We start from the raw sequence: 25432 nt of genomic DNA, 5'->3' as shown, positions 1-25432 counted from the left end.
TTTGAAGCGAGTGAGACCACAGTTTGGAAAATGACACTGAATTCCAAAATTTTCCCTGATCCCTTCGACATGACAGAATCAGAATCCTTCCAGTTACCAGCAATTAAGTAAGGTCTCAGGAACCTGTATGTGGGGTTTCCTCTATTGTCATGATGTAAAATCGGAATAGCGGTCACTGTTGCTGTCATTGCTATCATCTTCGTCATTATTGTCCATACCATTTATTGCAGGCCTGGGGTGTGAACATTCTGGATAGGAATTATACCAGGTAGTAAATGACACGTCATCTCTCAATGTAGAATTGGAGAAAGGACACAGTATACATAATCCTATCCGATGAACTAAAACGTATTGTGTACCTACTGATGTACGTTCTTTGCTTGATGCTGGAGACACAAAGGCACATAAGTTATGGGACTCGCCTTCGTATTTACAGTTTAGAGAGAGGAACAGATACAAAGGGGTAATGCCAATATCATGACATGCACTAGAGGGACACAGAGGAGAGGATTCAGATCAGCTTGGAAACTGAGGCCAAGCTCATCTTTGATGAAGGAGCAAGGATAAATAGATAAAAATGGGCAAAAAGGGAGTTACCTTTTATATACATAAAAGAGAAGCAACCCTGCTGGAAAGCAATTATCAACTCCTTAATAAAGACAGAAATTCTGTAGGTAGAGATTTTTGAAAGCTGCAGAAAATAGATGGATCTCAAACTACAGGATTAGATGTGGGGAGAGTTATAGGGAGGAAACTCTTGGAAAAACTGGACCCCTAGAGCAAAAGCACAGAGAAAGGGTGTGGACATGTTTGCGACATGATAAATAGACGTGTTTTATAAGAGCAGAGAAAAGAATACAGAAAGTATTTTGATGTCAATTACCTTTCTGGGTATTTTTATGTTTTATGTCATTAAATTCAATTACTTACAACATGCATAGTATTATCTGTATATGAGAGATGAGAAAATTCAAGTCAGGGTGTAAAGCCAAGGCAATCCATGGGCTCAGAGTCCTGTTTTGGATTTTGTGCTTTTAAAGGTAACTCCTGGCTGTTTGAACTTTATGACACTTGATTCTCGAGGAAATTAAGGACATTCACTGAACGTTTGAAGCAGAGGAAGTTTTGGCTTGTTTTAAAAATTAAATATACTAAGCTTTGTCGTATCAGTGGGAAGGAAAACTAAAGATTGTGAGAACAGTTAGAAAGTTATTTCAATAGTCCAAATTCAGAGAGATTTAGGCCTAAATGGCAGAGAATAAAGAGTACGGAAAAAAATGAGAAAGAAAGACAAGCCAAGGATATCTCAAAGTTTTTCAGTTTGAATGAATGAGAACGAAGAGTTAGCCTTGAAAGAAAAAAATGTATTTTATTGAAGATAATAGATTTTGAGTGTTGACAAGACATCAGAAAGGAAATGGCCTACAAGGGACAGGACATGGCGCTGAAGTCTGGAGAGCCAATGAAGGAGAGATGGAATGGGGAATTTTCAGCTGAGAGAGAGAGATTCATTTCTTACCCCTACCCCTGATGCAGCGATTTGCATGGCTCTCAGTGTCTTGATCTCTGGCTCTATTGGGCACATGCATCAAAGGCAGCATTTATCGTTAAGCCCATAAATGGTAGGTTACGTTCCCTAGCTGCCTTTCATACCTTTGTACTTGGTAGTTCATAACGGCAAACCTAATTACTACTGTTGCTCTTGGTGGCCACCTGTGCTCCTCTGGGCATGGGCATCATATGGGTTCCTTAATAACTTGGCCACAGGACGGATGAACTTCAAACTACTCAGTACAGTTATGTGGGGCTTCCCTTTTCTTCTGCTTCTTTGTCTGTTTTCCTTTGCAGCTTAGCAATAAAAAGAAAACTGGTGGGGCTGGAAGGAAATTGGAGCCAAATCCACAGGAGCCTCTTAAATAAAATATCAAGCACTGGCTCCTCAGCATAAGTGGTTCCACACAGCCCTTCACTCTGAGCCCCTGCTGGGCTGAGCCGAAGCGTCCAGTGAATTGGACATGCTTAGCGCTATGTCTGAGATCAGCCCTAAGAGCAAAGTCCTAAAAGCAAACACATTTAAGCATGAGTAGATTTTCACTTTTCAATTGTTTCTGTTTGACTGCAGTGAAAGATTTAAATCACATATCTCAAATTTATGAAGGACAGATGAAGTATGTAGTGGAAAATTATAAAACTGAATCTATTTGCAAAACTGAGTGGATTTAATATATAAATAAATATAATTTCAAATTCTAAATGCGTGTAAATCTTTATCAAGATTAGGAGTATAAACATCATATTCATGATACTTAAGGAAGTATTTAGGAGTATGCTGTTTATAGTAAGTTCTTCTCAGATTTTGATATGATAAAAATTAAAAGAATTCCAGTATTGAATTAGTAACTCTTACAGTCACACATAGGAATATATAAAAAATGAATTTCTACTATTTATCTGGGAGACCAGTGAGCTTTTTTTTACTACATAGTATGTATTAGTGAGGGTTCTCCGGAGAAGCAGAACCAATAGGATATATATAGATATATAAGAGGAGATTTGTTATAGAAATTTGTTCAAGACATTATGAATGCTAAGTTATGCACAATCTACTGTCTGCAAGCTGGAGAACCAGAAAAGCTGATGGTATAATTCAGTCCAAGTCCCAAGGCCTGAGAACTGGGGGGCCGCTGGTGTTAAGTCCAGGAGTCTGAAGGCCTGAGAACCTGGACCCCCAGTGTCCATGGGGAAGGGAAGATGGATGTCGCACATCCAGAAGAAAGAGAGAGAATTTGCCCCTCCTCTCCCTTTTTATTCTGTTAGGACCCTCAACAGATTGGATGATGTTGGCTATATTGGGGAGGGCGGATCTTCTTTATTCGGTCTACTGATTCAAATGCTAAAATCTCCTGGAAAGACTCTTACTCCTTTCAGGCTGCTATAAAAAATTACCACAGACTGGATACCTTATAAACAACAGACATTTCTTACAGTTCTAGAGGTTAGGAAGTTCAGGATCACGGCACTGGCAGATTCAGTGTTTGGTAGTGAGGGCTTCCTGCTTCATAGACAGCTGTCTTTCCACTGTGTCTTCACGTGATGGAAGGGGCTGGGGAGTTCTGTCGGGCCTCTTTGGTAAGGGCACAATCTCTTCATGAGGGCTCCACTCTCATGACAAAATCACCTCCCAAAGGCCCCTCCTCCTAATACCATCACCCAGAGGGTTAGCATTTCACCTGGAGGGTTAGCATTTCAACATATGAATTTGGGGGGGACAAACGTTCAGACTATAGTATGGTGGTAGTATAGATACTTGTTACAGGAAGAAATAAAGTCAGAAAGTATAACATTTTTCATGATAAATTTGTGTAACAGACAAACATACTACCAAAGTGACCTACTTGCTATATTCTATACATTAAGAACTTTTATATACACATACACATATATACAAACACAAACATACACATGCACATGTACGCACACACGTAAACATTTTACACACACATACACTTGGCTATTAAAGTGGTATGATTGAATTAAGTCTTGTAATAGTTTAGGCAATGTTCCTTGAGGTGAAACAATGAATTAAAACAGCAATAGCTCCTCTTTACTATATAAATGGTGAATGTTTATTTAATCCAATTAGAAAGTTCATGACAGGCTGGTGTTTGCTTCTCCCACCTCTGTTGAAATTGCTGTCATCATGGTCAATAGTGATTGCTTAAATGCTAAAAATAAGTGAACATGTTTCAAACCTCAATTCCTTCCACCTCTCCATACTTTATGCTTGATTTTCCAAGTAATCCTCTTCAAGTTTTACTTTTGCTTTTACACAGTTTCTTTTCTGTCTTGATCAAGTCATCATTTACACCAAATTTCCCTTACATTTGATAGTCTCCAAAACTTTGCTCTTAACCGTGTTTCCTTTTACTTCCTATACATAATTTCATACATTTTCAAATCATCAGTCAGTTCTACAAGGTCATTTCCTCAAAGGCAGGTGTATTGACACATGTATCAGTCATGGTCCAAACAGGGAATGGATGCACAACACGTTATAACAATTCAAGCAGGATTTATTTGTGACATGGCAATTAATACAAGAGTGGTGTGGTAGAAACCACTGTGTTCCTGATGGTACAGAAACCCTAGGCAAGCAGCTGACAAGCTATTAACATCCAAGGGACAAGGGAAAGGGGAAGATATGGAGGAGCAGTGGCTTCCATCAAGGGACACAGCCAGCTTGACACAACCTCAGAGAGGGCGATTTACAGGAATAAATATGACCCTAATCTCAGTCTCCTGCTTCCCTCCCAGCTCCTGCTAGGGCTCCCCATTGGGCCAAAAAAACAAGGCAGAGAGCATAGGAGCCCCATTGATGTAGTCGGGTAGGTCAGTTTCCTGGACACAGATCTTGGTGGAACAAGAGAGAGAGTGACTCTGGAAGAGCAAACTGAGAGATCTGGTGCAGTGATAGAGACTGAACACCGTATGACTTTTTGTTATATTGCTACTTTTTAACTACACAGACAGACACCAAACACACACACTCACACAGGTTTCCAAACTAACATACCCTGTGAGATGTCATAGATCTTTTTAAATAATGGGATAGTAGTTTGAAAACATGGGCACAGTGATGCCCAAGAGAGTTATACAGAGAAAGCCAAATAATTGTTTAATCAGGGCCTCCTGGGGGCAGAACCACGGTCAGCCACCAATTTCTAAAATCTGACTTTCTTGTACCAGATTCCCTAGAAAACAGAATTTGAATTAAAAGTTTATGTGCAGCACAGTCCCCAGAATGAGGGGAAGAGGGAGTGAAGCAGAGAAGAAGGAGGATAAATAGGAAGGGGTGTTTTACCGAAGGGACCACAGCCCATAACAGTCGCAGCTGGTGGTCGGCCTTGTGGAACATCTTAAGAGAGGCTTATACACACAGTCACTTCAGAACAGTCTCTGGGAGGAGGAAGGAGATGAATTTAACCACCGGCCCCCCTCTCTGCCCCTGACTGCTGTTAGGTAAGGTCCGTCCCCTTGGGATTAACTCCCTGGCACTTACAAGTTCCCTTGGCGGCCATTCCAGTCAGACTTGGAGGAAGCCAGAGCCCAGCTGTTCTGGGCTCAGGTGCGGTGGTCCCTCTAGGGGGGATGTGTCATGTGAGGGATCATTCATTGCAGACCTGATGCTTCTTTAATGACGTGAAAGCTGAAAAGACACTGGTATTCACCATGGTGGTCAGAAATCCTAAGGAAATACTGAAGACTGGGCAACTATTTGTGGTGATGGTTGTGGCATCAGCAGTGAACTGAGACCCTAACAATGATGACATAAGCAGTGCAAGCCTTTGTTAGCCATTCTCACAAGAAAGCTGATGTATAAAATACAATGCCTGTTTATTACTTCCAACAAAAAATGTGACTTTCAAACACTTCCACTTAAATGGGCATATCATGGGGCCGGCGCAGTTTCGGTTCGATGCACTCCGCATTGGCGGCCCAGGTTCGGTTCCCAGGCACAGAACTATACCACTCGTCAGCAGCCATGCTGTGGCGTGGACCCACATACAAAATAGAGGAAGATTAGCACAGATCATAGCTCAGAATGAATCTTCCTCAGCAAAAAAAAATAATTAATTAATTAATTTAAAAACAATAATAATAAATGGGCATATCATTCCAGTTTGCATAAAACCTACTGACACCTATAACAGTGTTTCTTGAGAGTTTCCACCGTGTGCAATTAAAGGCTGAGAACAGTCAGCAAATACTCACAGAGGTCTGCCTCACCCTAGAAGCAGAGTGCAAAGAACATTTCATTAAAATGTTATGTTTTATCTTAAGCCATGCAAATATTTATTATTAAACTATTTAAATGATACATTAATTAATTTTGAGGACTACTGATGCTCCCAAAAACTACCCCATGTTTACCTTATGGGTTCCAGTACTTTCTGGCATATAGTGTAAAGCATTGATATATAAAATAAAGTCCGAGTGTCTCAACATGATATGTAATGGCCTTTCTGCTCAAGACTCTACACATATATCCAACTATTTCACAAACAGTGAATGCCATCACTGGTCAAGTGACTGAGTGGGCACATGGAACACTTGAAGAGAGAAGAAATATATGAAACTCCTGAACTTACAGTCTAGATTATAGGGGAAATATACAAATAAATAAGCTATTGCAGTGCAGGGTGATAAGTCTTCGAATAAAGACTTCAAATAGAAGTACAGATGCTAAATATATAAGATGTGTGTCTAAACTGGACTTGAGTGTCAGGCAAAGCTTCCTAGAAGAACCATCTTTGAAGTGAAGAATTGAAGTACAAATAGGTACCAACCAGGGCAAGTAGGACCAAGCAAAGGAGGATAGATTGTTTGAAAGCTGAGAGATTAGAGATGAGATTCCTCAGGAGGCAGAACCAGGAATCTCTGAATGTTCTAAGAAGGAGAGTAACGTGGTCAGGTTCACATTTTAACATGATCACCTCATGTGATTGTGGTGAATAAATTGACAGGATCAAAACTGGAGGCAGTGAAGCCAACTTTGTTGTTTTTGCAATCACCTAGGCAAGATGCGGTGATAGTAAAAAGCGGACTGAGTCTAGACATATATACTGATGAATTGAATAGATCCTGGTGATGGAGTGGATGTGTGGCCAAGGAAAAGGGAGTAGAAAGGGGAATGCTCAGGTTTCTAGTTTGAGTTGGGGGCATACTGGAGAGCCATGCAGGGAAGGGGCTGAGGTGTAGGGGATGGAGAGGTGCGAGCCCAGTGCCTGCAGGACACCCACAGGGAGTTGTGTGCACGGCGCTGATCTGAAGCTCTAAAGAGAAATTGGGACTTTTCCACGCTATGAGACAATCTTCAAAAGCTGGCATTTAAGAACATTCAAACTATAATCCCATCACCATTTATATTGACTTCCAAATCCGTTCTCTATAATATATAAAATTTTCCAACTATACCAATAATGGAAATATTTCACGTGTTTTCGCATGCTATTTCTTCAGCCTAGGCTAATCTTTGCCACCTGGGAATCTCTTCTCTATTCTTTGGGATTTAGATCAATCGACCTCTCTGTGGAGCCTTCTTAAGTTCTTGATGCAGACTTAATTTCTTCCTTCTGTGTGTTGTCACAGCACCTTTTTCCATTCTGAAACTTATCGTACCTTATCTTCTCCATCAATCTGACTCACCTCACCAAAGCTTCTTAAAGGTGTCTGACCAGATAATCTGTGCACACTCACTACCTGGCACATAGCAGGCACATAAAGAATATTTATGGAATAAACGGAATAGATGAACATACTCTACAATTTCTGCCAAACATAGTCATGATTGCAGTTTTATAATGAAACAAATAGAGGACATGAGTAATAAATGAGTTTTACTTTGGGAGAACTTCCTATCTGCTTGCTCTCTTGACTAGAAGAGAAATAACAACTATAAGGAATTAGTTCTTTATAATTTCTCTTACATTGTTCCTCAGTGTTGGTGCTGCATTGTTTTCCTTTAGAGTGGCTCCCCCTTGGCATTCCTAAAGATACTTAACACACTCAGTGAAAGATCACCTGTGTAGACGTCAGCTACCACCCTAGTTCATTATTGGTTATTGACAACTGTTATACAGTAATTCTCTGAGGTACGTTTATTCTTACCTTGAATAGCCTTGGTAGTTCTCTGAAATATGATGTTAAAATTCATAGAGATTATGAAGTTAAGCCACTGAAAATTTTATTAAACATATCTACCTTTCTTGAGATAAGGTGAAAGATTATAAAGACTATTTTTAAGGCATCACATTTGATTGCATAGGAAGTGATGGTGCATAGACTGTCTCCACTGTCCTGAGGATATTGCTGGTTAAAGCCGATTGCCCAACTTCTCACAGATAACCCATTAATAGATGTTCGTACCAGACAAGGCTAAATCCATTCCTTCGGTAGTATGCTATTGAGTGTTCAAGAACAAGATGAGATAGACAATGCTGCTTTAACATCCGTGACTAGCCTTTGCTTCAGCACCTTTTGGTCTACTTATTTATTTTCTTAGGTCATCTAGAGTATTTTTGAAAAAGATTAATCTACACAACTTAATGTTCTTGTCTATTCCATGGCTGGTATAAAGGAAAAATGGCATGCCAAACATATCTAAAATTAATGAAAGAGGGCCGGCCCCGTGGCTTGGCGGTTAAGTGCTTGCGCTCTGCTGCTGGCGGCCCGGGTTCGGATCCCGGGTGCGCACCGAGGCGCCGCTTCTCCGGCCATGCTGAGGCCGAGTCCCACGTACAGCAGCTGGAAGGATGTGCAGCTATGACATACAACTATCTACTGGGGCTTTGGGGGGAAAGAAAATAAATAAATAAAATCTTTAAAATTAATGAAAGATATAGCTCTATTTGGATCTTTCCTTGGAACTTAAATGGAAATTGATTTCAGGCGCTGAGTGCCTGAGATTGTTCTCTGTAACACAATAGAATTTTAGCTAACGATTTTACATTTAGATTCCAGTTTAGTTTTCTGTGTGCATACTTTTCTAAGATTCCAAAACTAATTTTTCAGGTTCTTCACAGTAGTTGGAAATCAATGACTGTGCTTTAATGTGAGCTATCAGGTTTTGAAAGTAAGACTATTGTGTCTAATATTTTTCGTTAACCTTTTGAATTTTGAAACAAACATTTTTTCCATCATTGCTTTAGCTATTTGTGGCTCTATTTGATTATGCCTAATATGTTAAAATAAATCTCTTATATCTTTCCCCTGATGCACGAGGCATTTGTAATAACTGGATGGTTTTCTCTATAGAGAAATGATTATATCCCCTTGGCCACGTTGCCTGCAATTCTGCTGGCTGCCCCTGGGTGAATGATGATGTCAAGGGTTGGGATTTCATGACCCAACTGAGCAAGAATGTAATGAAATGGATCGCTGTTATTTGTAAAACATATATTTTGCTGACTTTTCATGTGAAGTGATGATATAAGTTCATGTGCTCAAGTTTCTTCTCTCCCAAATTGCCAAAGAAATATTTTTTTAAAGTCAAAAAAATAAATCAGTTCCAGGAAAAGGGGACAGGTACTACAGGAAATTTCTGTAAGATATCATCCAGTTAGATCAAGATTGAGACAATTTTTGCCCAGCGTGAAATTTATATTTTCCATATCACTAAATGATATTGTTCACTCAGTTATTCAAACCCCAAACCTGAAATTCACCTATGCCTTTTTTTCTCTCCGGGCTAGATATTCTCTGCTTCACTTCCAGATCTGCTCTCCATCTTTTTCCACCCCATTTGGTACCCTGGGAGGCTGACTTTTGTGGGCTGCAACTATCCAGCTCCCCCTTGCCTCTGACTTCCAGTTGTGTTTGGCCAATGGGATGGTAGGACATTGAAGGAGTAGAAAGAGGAAGAGATCCAGTTACTTATTCTCCATTCTCTCTCAGCTGCCTATAAATTTGAGGTGGCTGTATTCCTCTCTCCAAGACCACAGCTCCCATCAGGTGGTGCTTCTCCTATGCCTACATCTTTGTCCACAGGGCAGAAAGTATTTCACCTGCTTGCCCATCCAGGTCCAGTGACAGTAACAGGTTCTGTTCCTGGGGCACTTCTCTATCTCTTGTTGATTCTCTTAGACTTCTCTAACTTGGAAAGAGTCTTCATTCACTCACTCTAGTTGCCCTGTCTGAATGTGCCTTTGTTTCCTGATAGCCTCTGACTGATACACGCCTCATGCGAAATTAATCATAAAGTCCTTTTGGAAACCAAATGTTGTGACTTTGTTAAATTAACATTTGTCATGTAGGGCCTAGGGTGTTGGATGGTGACCTGTAGTTCAACAAAAGACCACGATGGAGTTGAAATAGAGAAGTTTATAAATCACAGGTCCTGGGAGAAGTACACCGCACACCTTGAGGGGAGGTCAAGGCAGGGCGCAGACAGAGAGAGAGGTGGAACTTGGGGCACATGCATTTATTAGGGTCTGTGGGGGCAGTGCTTTGGGGTTCCAAGGCTGAGGCCAGATTGGTCAATTGAGACCAAAAAGAGCAGGGTTTTGGTAAGCTCCACGAGGTCTTATCTAAGGACGCACAAGGGGAAGGTGTTAGGAGGTAGGGGAGGCTGCTTACCACAAGGGCGGTTGTGGAGTCATATCAGGAGCTTAGATTTACTTGTGACTCTGCCAGCTGTTATCTAGAGTGTGCACTCATGGGAAGGGCTAGTGTCAGTTCCAGGAAACTGCATGCTGCTTGGCCACACAAAATGGATGCCAGGGCAGCAATATTATGGAATAGTTGAGCTAAACTCTCAACACCAAATTTCTCTCAAATCTCTCCACTTCTCTATATCCCCAATAACATTCTCTTAATTCAAGTCCCAATCTGATTATTTTTATTCCTATAATACTTCAGCTACTTCCAGCTACCTCTCCTTCACAAACCATTCTCCACACTAAAACCAGAATGGTAGTTCAAAAACAGACACGGGTTATTAATTTCCTACTTAGAAGCCTTCAATGACTTCACATTGCCTTAAAAAATGGCCAACAAGTCTCCCCATAATCCAGCCCCTTCCTGTCTCCCAAGAATCACCTATCTTGTTGCACATACACACCACACACACACACACACACACACACACACACACACGCACTCTGTAGCTTTCTCCTTGCCAAACCACTTGCAATTCCCCTCACACATTGTCTCTTTCGTTTGGGTCTTTAAACATGCAATATGCTCTGACAGGGTTCTGAGTGCCCATCCCGACACCACAGGCTTCTTGGCCCACCCTTCTCTAGCCAGCTCCTTGTGGTCTTTTAAGATTCAGCTGCAGACCTCTTGAGGAAGACTTTCCTGATAGTTTTTGCTCTACTATCTTCCCATAGCATCTATCCACAACCCTGTCATTGGTATGTCCCCTCTTGTCCCCTGCCAGGACTGTAAAAACTTTGAAAAGTTTTAGTTCAAGGTTCAAACTATATGGGTTCAAATCCATTTTCATGATATATTTGCCTTGTGACATTGAGCAAGTTATTTAAGTGTGTACCTCTGTTTTCTCGTCTGTAAATTTAGGAAAATAAAAATAGTCATGTTTTTGTATTCTTGTGAGCAGTAAATTATGTTAGCACATTGGAAACCTTCAGAGCAGTGCTAGGTTTACAGTTAGCATTCAGTGCATTATGAAGTTTTGCATTTGCTTAATTTTTTTTCTCAACCCCATGAGACTGAAAGCTCACAAAAAGGAGGGCCTAGGTTCTACTGATCACGTTGTAGTCTTGATTAGTAAGTTTCTGGACCAACCATAGAGAGAACTCCATTACTCTTTTAGGTTGACTGAATAAATGAATGAATTATACAATGAATTCTAGATTGATTGGCATGCTGTTGGTCCATATTCGTGTTTCAAATCCTAGTTGGTAATGTCTAGATCTGGATTCCTTAAAGGAGTCCTGTCTGTGAAATAAATACTCTGGGGTTCCTATGAACCTGAGAAAGTTCCTCTCTTCTTGTAAGACTAGAAGACAAATTTGGATTTGTCTTTGCCAGCATACGTGTTCTTATAACTGGGGTTAAGTACGTAACTTTAATCGTGACACCTTGATTGTTGACTTGTCTTTTTCTAATTTGGATGCACTTTCCAGGTAATAAGTAATCACACATTTTTAATCCTGGCTGATATTTTAGAATAGTCTTCTTTTCTGTAAGTTTTATGTTAATTTGGAAGCATTCCAGAGTAGTATCTCTTCATAATGGAGGGAATAAATTAAATTTAATTAATATAATAAATGTTCCCTTTGGACATAAAACACTTACTGAAAATTCTGCATATTTATACATTTCTTACTTTCCATAGTGGAAAGGTTTTTAAACTTCAATGATTTCTAAATCTAAAAGGAGCCATTAAGTAAAACTATGCTCTTCATCAAAAATACTGTTTTTATAAATGTCATTTTAAATTTAATTTAAAATTTTAAAAATCTGAAAAATCTAAATAATATCAGCATTAGAATATGAATTTATAGCTTTCTTTAAGAATTCATGGCATGGAGTTCAGTTTCCATAATTCTCCATTACATTTTATATTTAAAGGTGACTTTCTCCTTTTTATGTTGTATCTCAGAATATGTCTATGGGTTAGAGAATTAATAAAGTCAAAAAATACATATTTAACAACCACTATATGTCAGAACTATGTGAAATACTGATTGCTTAAGTAAGTAAATAAATAAATAAAGTTGCTTTAAAGTTTTAAGTCCTAAAAAGAGAGATAATCATAGAAAAACAACTAAGTGTTCTATGGTATATAGAAAACAATATTAAGCATCATCTAAAGATTATAAACTGTACACACATATCTAAGTCTATTCCCACCTAAAATCTATAGAAAATACAAAACCATAAAGACACACACACACAGACACACATACACATGTGCTCCATTCATATATAGTAGAGTTGAAAAACAATAAAAGGTTTCTTTACCAGACATGGATTTTGAGAAATTCTGGAAAGATTAAAGAAAAATATATGGTGACGTCCATTTTGCGTAGGGTGGCAGCTTAAAAAACATTCCAGCCACAAGACAGACATAAAATATAGGCTTAAATAGAGAAAAAGTTTTAAATAAATTACTAAAATGCCAAAATAATCACAAAAATTCTTACAGCCAAAAAAGAAAGAAAGAAAGAAGTAAAGAAAAGGGGGGGTAGGGGGGAAGATCCCAAAGGAAATTTTCCTGACTATGCCTCACCTTTAGGTGGGAGAGAAAAAATCTTCCCTGATTGTATATAACACTATAACAACAAACTAGCCCAATATGGAGGTCTGTGGCCCAAACTTGTATATCATTCTTATTCAGAACATTTATTGAGCAATGACTTGGTTCTAGGAATTATGATATAAATGTGCCACTTCCTATTCATTCAAAAATCTTAGAGAAAAAGTTATTTCATAGTGTTTCATAGTGTTTCCAGATTGAATTACCTCATGAGATGAACAAAGCACACACAAGTCCCTTTTGGGGGAATGCCTTACACTCAGGCCTCAAAGCATCCTCACAGACAGAGTTTCAAAGAATATGAGCCTACAGTGAAAGTGACAAGACACTTGAGGGGGCATAAGAAGCACCATGAGAGAGGAGTAGCAGTAAGAAGAGGCAGTAACTTGGATCTGCAAAGACAAGATTTGTTATTACTAGATACAGAATAAAAAATTTTATGCTTGATTTTTTAAAGAAATAAAACAGAGAAATTAAAGTCTGTGTAAGGAAAAAAATACCATGAAAACTGAGTAGAGTTTTCAACATAAGTAAATAGAATTTCAAAAAGTAAAAACATAATAATTTAAATTAAAAAATGGACAAGTTAAAGAGCAATTAGACAGAGCTGTAAAGAGAATTAATGAATGAAATAATATATCCAAAGAAATTACTATGAATCAAGAGAGAGAGACGTTGCAAAAGGAGCTGACAATCTGGAGGATAAAATGAGAAAATCTTATTTCATGTAATAAACATTTTAACAGAAGAATATAGAGTGAATGTGGGAGAGCTATAATTTTTCCAGAATTGTTGGAAAACATAAATCCTTTGAATAGAAAAGCTCCTTGGAAAAAAGCTAAGCTAGATGAATAAAAACAATTTGATGCCTTAACATATCACAGTGAAAAATTGTTGCACAAAGACAAAGAGAACTTCTTAAAAGTTTCCAGAGAAGAACGACAAGTTTCCTACAAAGGAAGGATACTTGTACTTAAATTAATTTTCAACAGGAACAACAGAAGAGGGAAAACAGTGATAACATTACAAAGTGCTCAGAAAGACCAAGAAACTTTATTTGAAAAGACATGAAACAGATCAATATCCACCATATATAATTATCTCCTATAAACTGATAAGCAAGAACAAATCACCTGATTGAAAAAGTGAAGAGAGTATATATTTTAGTGATTTAAAATCGATAAAATGTAAATGACAAATGATGTATTTAAAAATTGTAATAGAATTTGAAACAACAGTGAGGTTATTAATTCTCATAACTCTCATTCATCAGATATATAACCAATTAAATGAAGATGATATTTAATTTTGGTGAGGGATTGAGGAAATTAGTGATTAAAAGCAATCTAGGGAGCTGAATTTTGTATAGGCTTTTATGGCATATATATTAAAATACAGATTTGGCATACTTATTTTACCCAACAAGTTTTACCTGTAGATATTTATTCTTCAAATGTACTCATGGATGTTCACAAGATATTAGACATATGTATAATGTTGATGCAATTAATTATGTCTAAGGGAAATTCAAAAGAAATTTGGAGACAATAACTTTGGAACTTAAAGTAAGTTCCTTTGTGTCTTAAAGGAAGAAAGAAATATTTTAAGGTAAAAATGGACTTGAGGGATCCTAGCATATGAAAGGCATGAAGCATGGAATATTGAAAAAAATTACACTGATTGGTTAGAATAGACATTGGACATATATTAAGACATTGGAGGCAGATAAAACTGCAAAGTGAGATGGAACCAAATCACAGAAGAATGTATATTTTCAATGGGAATAATTTTGGGGATGGGAGTAATATAATAAGAGCAAGAGTAGTGAGAAGGGTGGATTAGAGAAAAATGGAAACTAAAGTCAGATACTGGAAAGGAAATAGGAACTTAGAACTGATGAGAGGTAGAGCAGCTATGTTACTAGTTTGTTTTAAAGGGAGGAGGGTAGAATTTGAGATGTAGCAGGGAAGAAAAGGAAAGAAATCCAGGGTTCTGATAGTTTCTGATTTGGGACACAGGCTAAAGGCAATCATCTAACTCTCATCCAGGTTTGGGCTCTGGAGTCAGGATCGGGAGAGCCTGCATGTTCTCTGTGATCACGAGAAGGGCTGGTGTGGGAAGGGGGAAAGAGAATCTGTCAAGGGGAGTATAGCTTTTCAAAAATATCCACCCTACATACTGAGAAACAGTGGTTTGGAGTGCCCTGGGGTACAAGTCTTGCCTCACACACAACGATGCTGTGAACATCAATTATGTGAGCATCTTGTGATCTAAGGAGCCCTATCTGTGAATATGGGCTAAAGATGCAAGGTTGTGAGAATGAGAACTGCATTCCTTCAGTGGGAAAAATTAGGACAATGTGAAAACAAGATGTGTTAGAATCACACTAGTATGTTAACATCAAGTTAATTTACTTGTGTTTTAAAATGTTAAATCTTATTGCATAAATTATTAGGATATGATTCTTCTGTTGCATAACGGTGTATTAAAAAGGACAAAGAGTAACACTTGGGATTATGTTTGTTCAGATTGATTTTTCTATGTATATTTTGTTGTTTTGATATCTAATTCTTATTTTGAATGGCAAATGAGAATTTTACATGTACGCACAGTAATTTTACATATTTTCTCTTTTAATATAATCATGCCAATTAAATACATTCTAAATAGCAAAGATTTTTCTGTGTTGTTTTTCTCTCAGATAGAATTCACTGTGATTAATCAATTTTCAAGTTGTTATATCAAACTAAAAACAATAAAAATTTTAGAGCTAGTAGAGAATGATGACCACTTAAGTAAAGTTTTGAAGCCATTTTTCAGTATATTTAAGATTCTATTTGATATTATGATGTTCTCATGATTTTGAGAGTTAAAGCAGAAATTAAACTCTTCTCTGGATTTATTCCTGTTAGCCACCACCACTAAAACATCACTGGGTGTTGTCAGTTATCCTGAATGGGAAATGAAGGCCTGACCACTAAGAAACTCCACAGAAATAGCACAATTTTGTGTCCTTACGTAGTGCACTCTCTTGAATATGTAAAATTTTAATAAATCTACAAATGGGAAATATCTTTCAAGAATGTAACTAAGCATGTAACCCCAGTAACTATAAAAGAAAGGACTGATCATTTTTACTTTAAATGCAACTTCCCTTACAGCATAATATGGTAACACAAATTCAGACATAAAATTGAAAAAAGTAAATATTTACTGTAGCTATGACAAAGGGCCAGTTTCTTCAAGATGCAAAGAACTTTTATAAATCCAGAAAAATATTCTACACAACTAATAAAATGTCAAAGGACATGAAGAGGCAGTAGATAAATGGAAAATAACCCCATGAAAAGAGTTACAAGTATACTGTTTTTGTTGCAACAAACTATGACAAACTCAGTGGCTTAGAACAATACAAAGTTATTGTCTTACAGCTCTAGAGGTCGGAAGTCTGATCTGGATGTCACTGGACTAAAATCCCTCAGGCTGAAGCAATGAGAACATGAATGTATCCTTGTCCAAAGTTACCCAAGAGGCAACCAAGCAGATTCTTCATGCCTATTATTTTGGACTGATAGTAAATCAAGTATTTAGACAAGAAAGGCAGTGAAATTCAATTTTTATTCTTTTTTGGTGAGGAAGATTGGCCCTGAGCCAACATCTGTGCCCTTCTTCCTCTATTTTGTATATGGGATGCTGACATAGCATGGCTTGATGAGCAGTGTGTAGGTCCACGCCTGGGATCTGAACCCATGAACCCTGTGCCGCCAAAGCGGAGAGTGCTAACTTAACCACTACACCACCAGGCTGGCCTCCTAAAATTCAATTTTTACAATACTGTTTATTTACAAAACAAATTTGAAAACCCTGAGCCTCGATTTATTTCCTAGCTCTCATACACTCGTGATTTTTAGAATTAAAAGTCATTATAACTTTACTGCTCCTTTTTTGCATTGCTAGTTATATTATGACCATCATCTAGTTGTGCTTAATTAATGTGCACTTTTACTTGATATTTTTAACCTTTTATGTAAAAATAAGTTAAAATTTTATAAGAATAAATTTTTGTTTCTTTTAAAATATATAATAAATTGAATAAAATTTATTTTAATTCTAAATTCTAAAATAGGTAAGTTCATAACATAATTTATAATTGAAGAAAAATACTGAAAGTCAAAGACTATTAATAATATATCACTATGGAAAACAATATGCAGATCCTCAAAAAATTAAGGCTAGAACTAGCATACGATCCAGCTATTCCACTGCTGGGTATTTATCCAAAGACCATGAAAACACCAATGCATAAAGATACATGCACTCCTGTGTTCATTGCAGTGTTATTCACAATAGCCAAGACTTGGAAGCAACCTAAGTTCCCATCGAGGCCCAAATGGATAAAGAGGTGTGGTATATATACACAATGGAATACTACGCAGCCATAAGAAACCATGAAATCCAGACATTTGTGACAACGTGGATGGACATTGAGGGTATTACACTAAGTGAAATAAGTCAGAGGGAGAAAGTCAAATACCATATGATCTCACTCATAAGTAGAAGATAAAAACAACAACAAGCAAACACATAGAGACAGAGATTGGATTGGTGGTTATCAAAGGGGAAGGGGGGAGGGAGGAGGGCAAAAGGAATGATTAGGCACGTGTGTGTGGTGATGGATTGTAATTAGTGTTTGGGTGGTGAACTTGATGTAATCTATGCAGAAATGGAAGTATAATGATGTACACCTGGAATTTTTAAAATGTTATAAACCAATGTTACCACAATAAAAAAATAATAATATATCATATATAAAATTTGATCCTAATAACATAGAATGTATCTGATTAATGCCATTTTCAAAACTCGATTTATGATCCTAATGTTTTTAATTGATGGATCATTTGATAGTAATTATTTTTGTGTAATCAGTTAGCAACTGAAATGTGTAACATATTGATTTTTTCAGGTAAGACATAGGCTCCTTGAACAGCTAGCATAGGAGAAGGAAGTGGTGACATTTAATTCAGTCTAATTTATTCCTGAGAAAGAGATGATTGACTGCAGTTCTTGAAGTCCATGGCAAGAGTTAGACGAAATGGTGAAATCATTTAGAAACACTAAAACTAAAAATGAAATTAGAACATGGAATATTGAGAAATGAATCCCATGTAATTCAATTTAGCATTGCCATTTAACTTGATGGAAGTTACCTTAAAAGCCCAAAATTACATTTTGGGGAGAACTATGCTAATCTAATAAAATGAAATCAGAGAAAGTTAATTGTAAGATTGCATCAAAAGTGTTAGAATTTATGTTATACAGTCATGTATTGCTGAACGATTGGGATATGTTCTGAGAAATGCATCGTTAGACAATTTCGTCATTGTGCAAACATGATAGAGTGTACTTACACAGACTTAGATAGTATAGCCTACTATATACCTAGGCTATGTGGTACTATCTTGTGGGAACACCATCGGATATGTGGTCCATTGTTGATCAAAACACTGTTATGTGACACATAACTGTAAAACTAAAGAGCTATAAAATGGAGTTATGAAATTGATGCTGAAGATAACAAAATTATTTTCACTTGCCATTTTTCTTGTTAGTAGTGGTACATTTCATGTTTACAAAAGTGATTCCAATTCATTCATAAAATATTTCTTAGAGAGCCTTCTTGAGGGTGAAGCATTGCTGTTAGGGATAAAACGAAGACAAGAGCAGAGATAATCCATCCATCCTTCATGGAGACTGCAGTCCAGAGGAAAGAGAAGAGAGTCAGATTAAACAATCATAAAAGTAAATATACGGTTACCACCTGTGATAAACACCATAAGGGAGAATTTCAGGTTGCAAAAGGGTTTTAAAGCAAAAGAACTGACTTACATATTAACATTACTTTGGTAAAATGTTTTCATAAATTTTCTATTTCACTGTCTTCAACTTTTTTATGCCAATAAGTTGGCCTGAGAATACATGGTAGACAGAAATAACTGAGTCTTTAATGTCAGTCAGAGAATATCTTTGAACTGACTTCTTTTGCCAAGGTTTTATCTTTATGACAATGTTCAAAATAAAAATTTACTTAGATAGCTAAAGTGCTGATTATTTTTATTGCAGCAAGATTTTTTACATTAAAAAAATAATTCTCTTATTGATCATATTAAAATGAAAATTCTAAAAGCACTGCTTCCCAACCAATATGTAATGCTCAGGAGTACGCTGAATTTATGGCATTAATTCAAAAAATATTTATAAAGTGTTTACTATGAATAAGGAATTCTACTCAATTGAGGAATCTGTGTGTGGTGGGAGGTAGAAAAACAATAGCCAGGATACAACTTAGTAGGAGTGGCTGTACATAAAATAATAACTATACTGCAAGCAGGTGGGAAATATTCTAACAGTGGTACAACGACATGTTATGGAGTTTTAGAGATGAGAGAAACATCAGTTTCATCTTGGTGGGCCAGGAGCAACAAATAAGTCTATGTGGAGGAAATAATATAGGTCTTGACCTGGCACTTTAGGTGAAATTTAGATAGGGAGAGAGGAATAACAATGCATAGAAAGTGGTTTGAACAAGCTTCCAAAATTAGGAAAGCTCAGGGTCTTTAAGGAGTAGTAATCTCATACGGTTTGAGAGAAGATAAGGTACTTATTAGGAATCATGATAAAATAGGCTGGAAAGCAGAGAGGAATTCAGTCATCGAGAGGCTTTGAATATAAAAATAAGGAATTTCAACTGAAAGGGAATTGGTTTTTGTTCATTGTTTATTAGGCAAGAAAAACATTAAACTGGTAGTAGTTTGCGAAAATATTAGGGAAGCATTTGTAGGCATTTCTAAGGTACCTCTTGGATAACTCCTAGAAATGAATGCAAGTCACTTTGAGGCATACATATTTCTAGAAATCAACCTAGAAATAATTCAAATTCAAGCAGTTTTACCACTAAAACATAACATGGCCCAATTTCTTGATTTTAGGCTCATGAGGTTTACAATAGCCAAAGTAGAACTATGTTTGCCAAAATTCTAACTCTTTTACCTAAGAGAACGGACTCGCAGGCTTATGGAGGCTGATACATCCAGATTTCTTACTACTTTGAAGAAATTAATTTAGCCTCTCAGAACCACGTGGATTGACTACAGCCCCGTGAGTCACCCAGGGTCACATTCTGTGGCTCAAGCAGTTTCAACGTTTATAAATCCCATAATTATAAAGCAAACATGATAATTTTTTGCCCTCAGTTAAACCTTGGATGACTGTTGTTTTTATTCTTTCTTATTTTAAACCAAAGTTTCTATTATTTCTATTTAAGGTCCTGGTTCTTTACTTATCTTATGTTTTCTGATCTGTTTATAAATCTAGATCCCAGGATTCTACTCTGTCTGCAGCGTCTGCCTTTGCTGCGCCTTCTGGTGTGACAGAAGGGGTTGACTCCTCATGGACTTCCCTCAGTCCCGCTCCTGCAGCGCCGTCCGTGTGCCAGGGGGAGCTGTGCCACAACGGGGGCACCTGCCACCCTGTCTTCCCCTCAAGTGGTGTATCCTCCTTCCAGTGTGACTGCCCACTACATTTCACTGGCCGTTTCTGTGAACAAGGTAATCAATCTTCATTAGCCTATATTTCTTTTTAAAAACTTCTCCAGAGGGCGGAAGAGGATTGAAACCGATCGTAAACACATTGATGGATACTAGCACAAACAAGAAACATCTGTACGATTTTATTTAAAAATGAATTCTGATAGAACACTTCTGCTTCAGTATTGTAGAAGCAAACCAAGATTCTTTTTTATTAGGATTCAAAGTATACTTTCAAAATATATATATATATTTTTTTAATTTTTTGTTTATTGCAGTGACATTGGTTTATAACATTGTATAAATTTCAGGTGTACATCATTACACTTCTATTTCTGCATAGATTACATCATGTTCACCACCCAAATACTGATTACAACCCATCACCACATACATGTGCCGAATTATCCATTTCACCCTCCTCCCTCCCCCCTTCCCCTCTGGTAACCATCAATCTAATCTCTGTCTCTATGTGTTTGTTTGTTTTGTTATTATCTACTAATTAATGAGTGAGATCATGGGTATTTGACCTTCTCCCTCTGACTTATTTCACTTTGCATAATACCCTCAATGTCCATCCATGTTGTCACAAATGGCTGGATTTCATCGTTTCTTATGGCTGAGTAGTATTCCATTGTGTATATATACCACATCTTCTTTATCAAAATATATTTTCAATTGCCACACAAAATAAGAGTTAAAATTCAAATGCAGTGTCGTTTACGTAGTTTCTTCTAAAATTATGGTGCATCCATCCTTTGTCACCATAGAAACAATTAGGTTCTAATTAATATTACTTTTATTGCTTAATTATTAATTGAATCATTTTTTTATATTTCATAAGCAGATCCCCATATTTCAATCATTTTGATGTGTAAAAAGAATACATTTTTTTGATGCTTAAGAATATGGTTTTCGAATTAATGGAGCTATTTATGAATCAAAGGAAAATTCCCTTATTGTCAACATGTAATGGCCTCCTAAGAGTCTCGCAGTTAATTAAAGCAGTGCTGGGCAACTAGAGCCAGAACCGCCCTGAGCAGATTACAAAGGCACTAGGTCATGGTGCTGCTGACTGCATGTCCCTACACTAATAGCTGAAAAACATCATTGTTTTCTACGTAAAATTAATCACTGGTTCTAAATTGGGGAGGAGGGAATGGGGATTACTATTGGATAATGATTCAGATGGCAGAGAATTTCATTACTTATCCAAGATTGTGTTAAATAACTTCTTTTTTCAATACAAAAATGTGGGACCTCCAAAAGCAAGTTCAAAGGTACATTATGTTATTTAACTCTTCTTCCCAAATGATCTTGTGTGACTATGTAGAGGAGGAAGAAACAGTCCTTCACCTGCTAGGTTCTGCTGGCAGGTCTAAGAATGAAATTGACATCAGACAGAATAACAGGAGAAAATCAAAGTTTAATAACATGTATACGTGAAAGAGAACCGGGAAAACTGAGTAACTTGCCAAAATGACCAAAGACACCACCTTAAATATCATCTTCAGCTGAAGACAAAGGCAGATTTGGGGGGAAGTGGTTTGGGACTTCAAATGGGAGGAAGGGAATTCACATGAAGATGGAAAAGCAAATCTTTGGTAAACAAATGTTTGCCATAACTTGCAGACAGTGAGACATGGGGAGGACTTTGATCCAATGGGCCTTGCTAGGTTCCTCCCTGTCTGCCACACGTAGTTCAAATTATAGTTATCTAGGGTGATAGCTCCTGCCTGGAACAGACATTCTATCTTAAATACTTTTAAGCAGTTAAGGGGAAGGTCAAAGTTTTTTTCTGAGTCTTTTGTTCTTAAAAATAATCAAGCCAAAGGGACAAATTCTGATCCCACACAACTGCTATAAATGTGTTAATATTCAGCCAAGTAAGCAAGTAAATATAATAAAAAGCACAGAAATGGAAACGGTGTATTTTCATGTTCATTGTAAAACGTTATGTGTCCTTAAAGTCTATTTTTTAACTGTAAAATGCTTTTGGAGACACATCACTATTGCTTGACTTTTGAGTGAATATTTTTGTAAAATATCGTGAGACTTGCCTTATTCTGCTACAACCTGAGACCATTTATATGACTTTCTGTGAGTAGAGTTCTAGGGCATAATTTGGATTCTAAAGCTCTTTTAGATCCACACTTAACCGTCTAAAACTCTGAGAAGGTTTTTTCTTTCTTTAATTTCATGCTAAGTATAGTCTTAGAATAATACCTTTCTTAACTTTCTTAAAATATACTTTGAAATTTTAATGTTGTTTTCTAATCCAAATTACTGACGTCAGTGAAATTGATGTTGTAAAAGGAGGAGTCCTTAGTTATTGAGTCTATCTCCTAGTGAGTCACTCAGATTAGATACACATGACCCTCCAGCAATAATTCCTCTCTCTCCTACTGAATCCCCAATTCTCTTTCCTTTAACTACTTACTCAGTAACTTTAACACTTTATAGAGACTTATACTTTCTTCCAGAAAAAGAGAAGTCCAGGTTTACTTGGAGTTAAACCCAAGGCTAGACTGAGGTTTAATTGTATTTGGTGTTTTTGGTGGCAGAATGCAGGAAACTGACCTCAGGAAAAGAATTGGGAATTTCTGGTCTATATTCATTGTTAGGAGTATTTTATTTTTTTCCAACATTATTAATCACTCTCTACCTTCTATATTTTTAACTGTTTTTTCTGTTGAATTTACAATATTTTAAAAACTAATAAATTGGATGATAATGTGTTGCTAAAACTAGTTAATACACTATAGAATATTTATTTCTAAGTGCAAAATGATCATAAACTATGAGTAAATAATTATTACCAATTAACGAATTGTTTTTTAAAAGAAACCTTAAGTCAATAATATCTGAGGTGCATGACACACTAAACAAAATTCATGCAACAGGACTTTTTTTAGATTGTTAGATATCACAATATTACCTGTAATTTTGTTGTTGTTCTTGCCTCCTTTTTGGGGAAATATTTCAATGTAATACTTAGAATGTGGTGTCATGTGCATTTTTAGAATCAGGTATATTATTTCTAAGTGTAAAAATTATAAATATTTATTTTTAACCATTTATCCCCTAAATTTGAATAGAGTACCTTTCTTCTTTCAGTCATAAAGAAAGCCAAGAACAGGTTTGTGTTTTCAATCCAATGTTCTAAATATAATTCCTACTGGTATGCATCTTAGAATCCCGATTGACAGATGATGACTACTGCCTGAGGCCCATGGTTCAGGGATCTGGTACCAGGACAAGACTTTTCACAGCATTATCCAGGTTAGCCAGATGCCACAATTTCTGAGTGTAGATTTCAACAAACAGTATTGTATGCCAGTTTCAAAGTGTTTCAACTACCTGGTAAAAATCTTATTTTGGATAAACAGTCCTTAAATCTCTCTCTCTCTCTCTCTCTCTGTACATATATATATATGTGTGTGTGTGTGTGTATGTATATATAAAATATATATCATATGTATAATTTCTTAGAAATGTTCTTAGTATTAAAATGCTTAGAATTTACAGATTGCTATGAAAATATTTTCTTAAATGAGTACCTTATTGAGTATATTCAACATCTAAAATATACGAACTTCTGCTTCAGGAAGGAAATTTGCATAATATCATCATGAAGAATTGTGATTTCCAGACAGTGCACTGAGTGCTTCACGCATCTTATTTCACGTGACCCTCAGAATAACCTAGCTGAAGTTGGTGCTCTAAAGTCCCCTCATTTACAAATGAGAAATCTAAGGCCTAGAGTTGATAAATTACTTGCTCAAGGTCACACAGCCTGCACAAGGCAGAGATGGGGTTAGAAGCAACCTTGGCTGACTCCAGACTTCACATTTAACCACCATGCTCCGTTGTTGCACTAGTTAGAAAATCCAATTTAACATGATGGTATGGCATGACATGAATTTCCAAATTTTCTCACTCTTTCATCTATTTATAAAAAATAGCTTTATTTCAGGAAGAAAAGAGAGTTTTCTTTAAAAAATGGCATTTTGAAAATCAGAAAACCAAAGAAGTTAATGTTGATCTAATAAATTTTTAATGAAGAAGGTGTTATCATGATCCACCTAAAATTAAACTGAAAAGCACATAAGTGACCCCAAAAGAATCGTGTTTATGTGGTAGTATGTTTCCATGATGATTTCCATACAACTAAAATATAGAAAGTAGATTAAGAAGATTTAAATTTCAGAAAATTTTAGATATAGATGATGAAAGAACATGACTGAAAAAAATGTATAACAGCATAGGCATCTATACATAAAGATATGTGGGAAATTGATTTTTCTTCACAGCCTTGCCCCTTTCTACTTCCAGTTAATATTCTTCACCTGTGAGACAGTGTTAAAGTATTTTATTTTAACAACTTTGATTTTTCACAGCAAAATGGAGGTGTAAATTAAGTATAGTCTTTAACTAAAATAGCACTAGATTCAGTAACACAGAGAAAGGGTTTTTAGGACTATGGGACTCAGTAATGGGTCACCCAGGCACATGTTTCCTGTCTACTTGGCATTACATCATGTGCCCTACTTTATCAAATCATCCATACCCAATCACCTAATAACAGTGACTTATAGAATCAGTTTGATTTAGTATGTTCTTTTTTTTCTCAACACATGCTGTCTTAATTCATATTAGCTAAACCTCGTTGCCCACTTTATCATAATGGTCCTGCATCTCACCAGGGGAAACATAAGAGCATATATTCTTGCTTTGTTTTAGATGGCTGCATGCAAGCAGATGGCTGTCTCCTACTGTAAAGTTCAGAGTGACAGATTTAGAATATCTGTGCCTTGTGCTAGGAGAAAGCGTATGCCTCTGACTATTAATTATGGGATTAGCATTTTTAAACAGTCCCATACTTTTTAGTGTTCTATAAAACAGTTTTATAAATAGTTCAATAAAGGAATATTTAAATGCCATACATTAAAACCAAGTAATCTTTTGTTCTATTCGATATCCTGTCTGTGTGTATTCCATATATGCTTAAAGGTCAATTGTACTGAGTAAATTGCAAACCTAGAAATAAAAATGAGAGGTTTTA

The 25432-nt window shown here is 36.7% G+C and overlaps 1 protein-coding gene across 1 annotated transcript in view; it reads left to right on the top strand.

Annotated features, from left to right (window-relative positions):
- Window positions 1-25432, top strand: part of LOC147915740 (protein eyes shut homolog) — a 440056-nt gene that overhangs the window by 102443 nt on the left and 312181 nt on the right. Inside the window, exon 4 of the mRNA XM_087437836.1 lies at window positions 20156-20388. Coding sequence (XP_087293962.1) covers window positions 20156-20388 — 233 coding nt within the window. The remainder of the gene's footprint in view (window positions 1-20155; window positions 20389-25432) is intronic.

This window comes from Ceratotherium simum, chromosome 13 (assembly GCF_057802395.1).
Source record: "Ceratotherium simum simum isolate JZ-2026a chromosome 13, ASM5780239v1, whole genome shotgun sequence".
Classification (NCBI taxonomy): Eukaryota; Metazoa; Chordata; class Mammalia; order Perissodactyla; family Rhinocerotidae; genus Ceratotherium; species Ceratotherium simum.
This window is presented reverse-complemented; position numbering and strand designations above follow the sequence as displayed.